Source organism: Mandrillus leucophaeus, unplaced genomic scaffold (assembly GCF_000951045.1).
Source record: "Mandrillus leucophaeus isolate KB7577 unplaced genomic scaffold, Mleu.le_1.0 Scaffold219, whole genome shotgun sequence".
Classification (NCBI taxonomy): Eukaryota; Metazoa; Chordata; class Mammalia; order Primates; family Cercopithecidae; genus Mandrillus; species Mandrillus leucophaeus.
The window spans coordinates 54538-55672 of record NW_012102243.1 but is presented as its reverse complement, the minus strand read 5'-3'; the positions used below and the strand labels follow the sequence as shown (position 1 = coordinate 55672).

Here is a 1135-nt window from a genome sequence, read left to right as displayed (position 1 = left end):
GTGTGAGCCGTTTTCCTGGCTGTTGGTGGATACGTGTGAGCCGTTTTCCTGCCCATTGGTGAATGTGTGTGAGCCGTTTTCCTGGCTGTTGGTGGGTACATGCGCGAGCCCTTTTCTCGCCCGTTGGTGGAGGTATGTGAGCTGTGTTTTCCCACTTCTTGGTGGATGCTCGTGAGCCATTTTCTGTGTGTTTATCTGCCCAGACCCTGCTGTCTGAATTGCATCCCCATTCTAACCCTGGCTCTTCTTTGCAGCTCCAGATCCTGTTTGCAGGGGAAGCCACACATCGCACGTTTTACTCCACGACGCACGGTGCTCTGCTGTCGGGATGGAGGGAGGCTGACCGCCTGCTCAGTCTGTGGGCCCCACAGGTGCAGCAGCCCAGGCCGAGGCTCTAGCTGGGTCCAGCCTGCTCTGTTCTTCCTGTGCCAGGGGAGGCTGGGACCCTCGTTTCCTCTGACAGATTTCAATCTGACTTGATATTTGGGGATGTTAATGAGAGTCCTCTGGTTTTTGGTAACTGGAGCCATCTTCTCAGTTCTTGTGTCTGTTATTGGAGTCTGGCCAGGGTTGACTTGAGCTAAGACACCGGATGCTCATGGAGATGCCGGGCACATAAAGCACATTACAGCCGCAGCGTCCAGAGCCGTCCTTCCTGCCTCGAGGCTGTCCTGTCCTTCCTGCCTTGGGGCTCTAGCATCTGCTGCTGTTGTCTTTGTCTTGCTCCAGGCCCAGGTTACACAGGGCCTTTTGTCTCCAATCCCCACAACCACACGTGGCCCCGCACTCTGGGTTCCCTGAACTCTGGGTCCTGTAGTTGCTTCTCGTCCCCCTGCATTCTCATGGCTGCTGCCTGGGATGACGGTGTAGCTGACAACCCTCCTCTTGCTCATCAACTGCTGCTGCATCAGACGCCCACTTCGCAGGTTCGCAGGCACTGGGGAGATGAGGGTGCCCTGTCCAGAGGCTGGGGGTTTTCTGGAGGAAGTGAATACCTAATAAGGCCTGAAATGAGAAACAGGGTGCCTGGCCCATGGGAGCTGGGGAGTGTGTGGGGTGTGGGCAGTGCTGGGGTGAGTGTGCTGGGGTGCTGGGGGTGTTGGGGTGTGGGCAGTGCTGGGGTGAAGGTGCTGGG

At 57.3% G+C, this 1135-nt stretch overlaps 2 protein-coding genes across 2 annotated transcripts in view; both read left to right on the top strand.

Moving 5' to 3' along the window:
- PAOX (polyamine oxidase (exo-N4-amino)) overlaps positions 1 to 633 on the top strand; it is a 19227-nt gene extending 18594 nt beyond the window's left edge. Inside the window, exon 7 of the mRNA XM_011980822.1 lies at positions 255 to 633. Coding sequence (XP_011836212.1) covers positions 255 to 398 — 144 coding nt within the window. The 3' untranslated portion in view covers positions 399 to 633. The remainder of the gene's footprint in view (positions 1 to 254) is intronic.
- Positions 1 to 1135, top strand: part of MTG1 (mitochondrial ribosome-associated GTPase 1) — a 22939-nt gene that overhangs the window by 1836 nt on the left and 19968 nt on the right. The gene's annotated exons all lie outside the window — the stretch shown is intronic.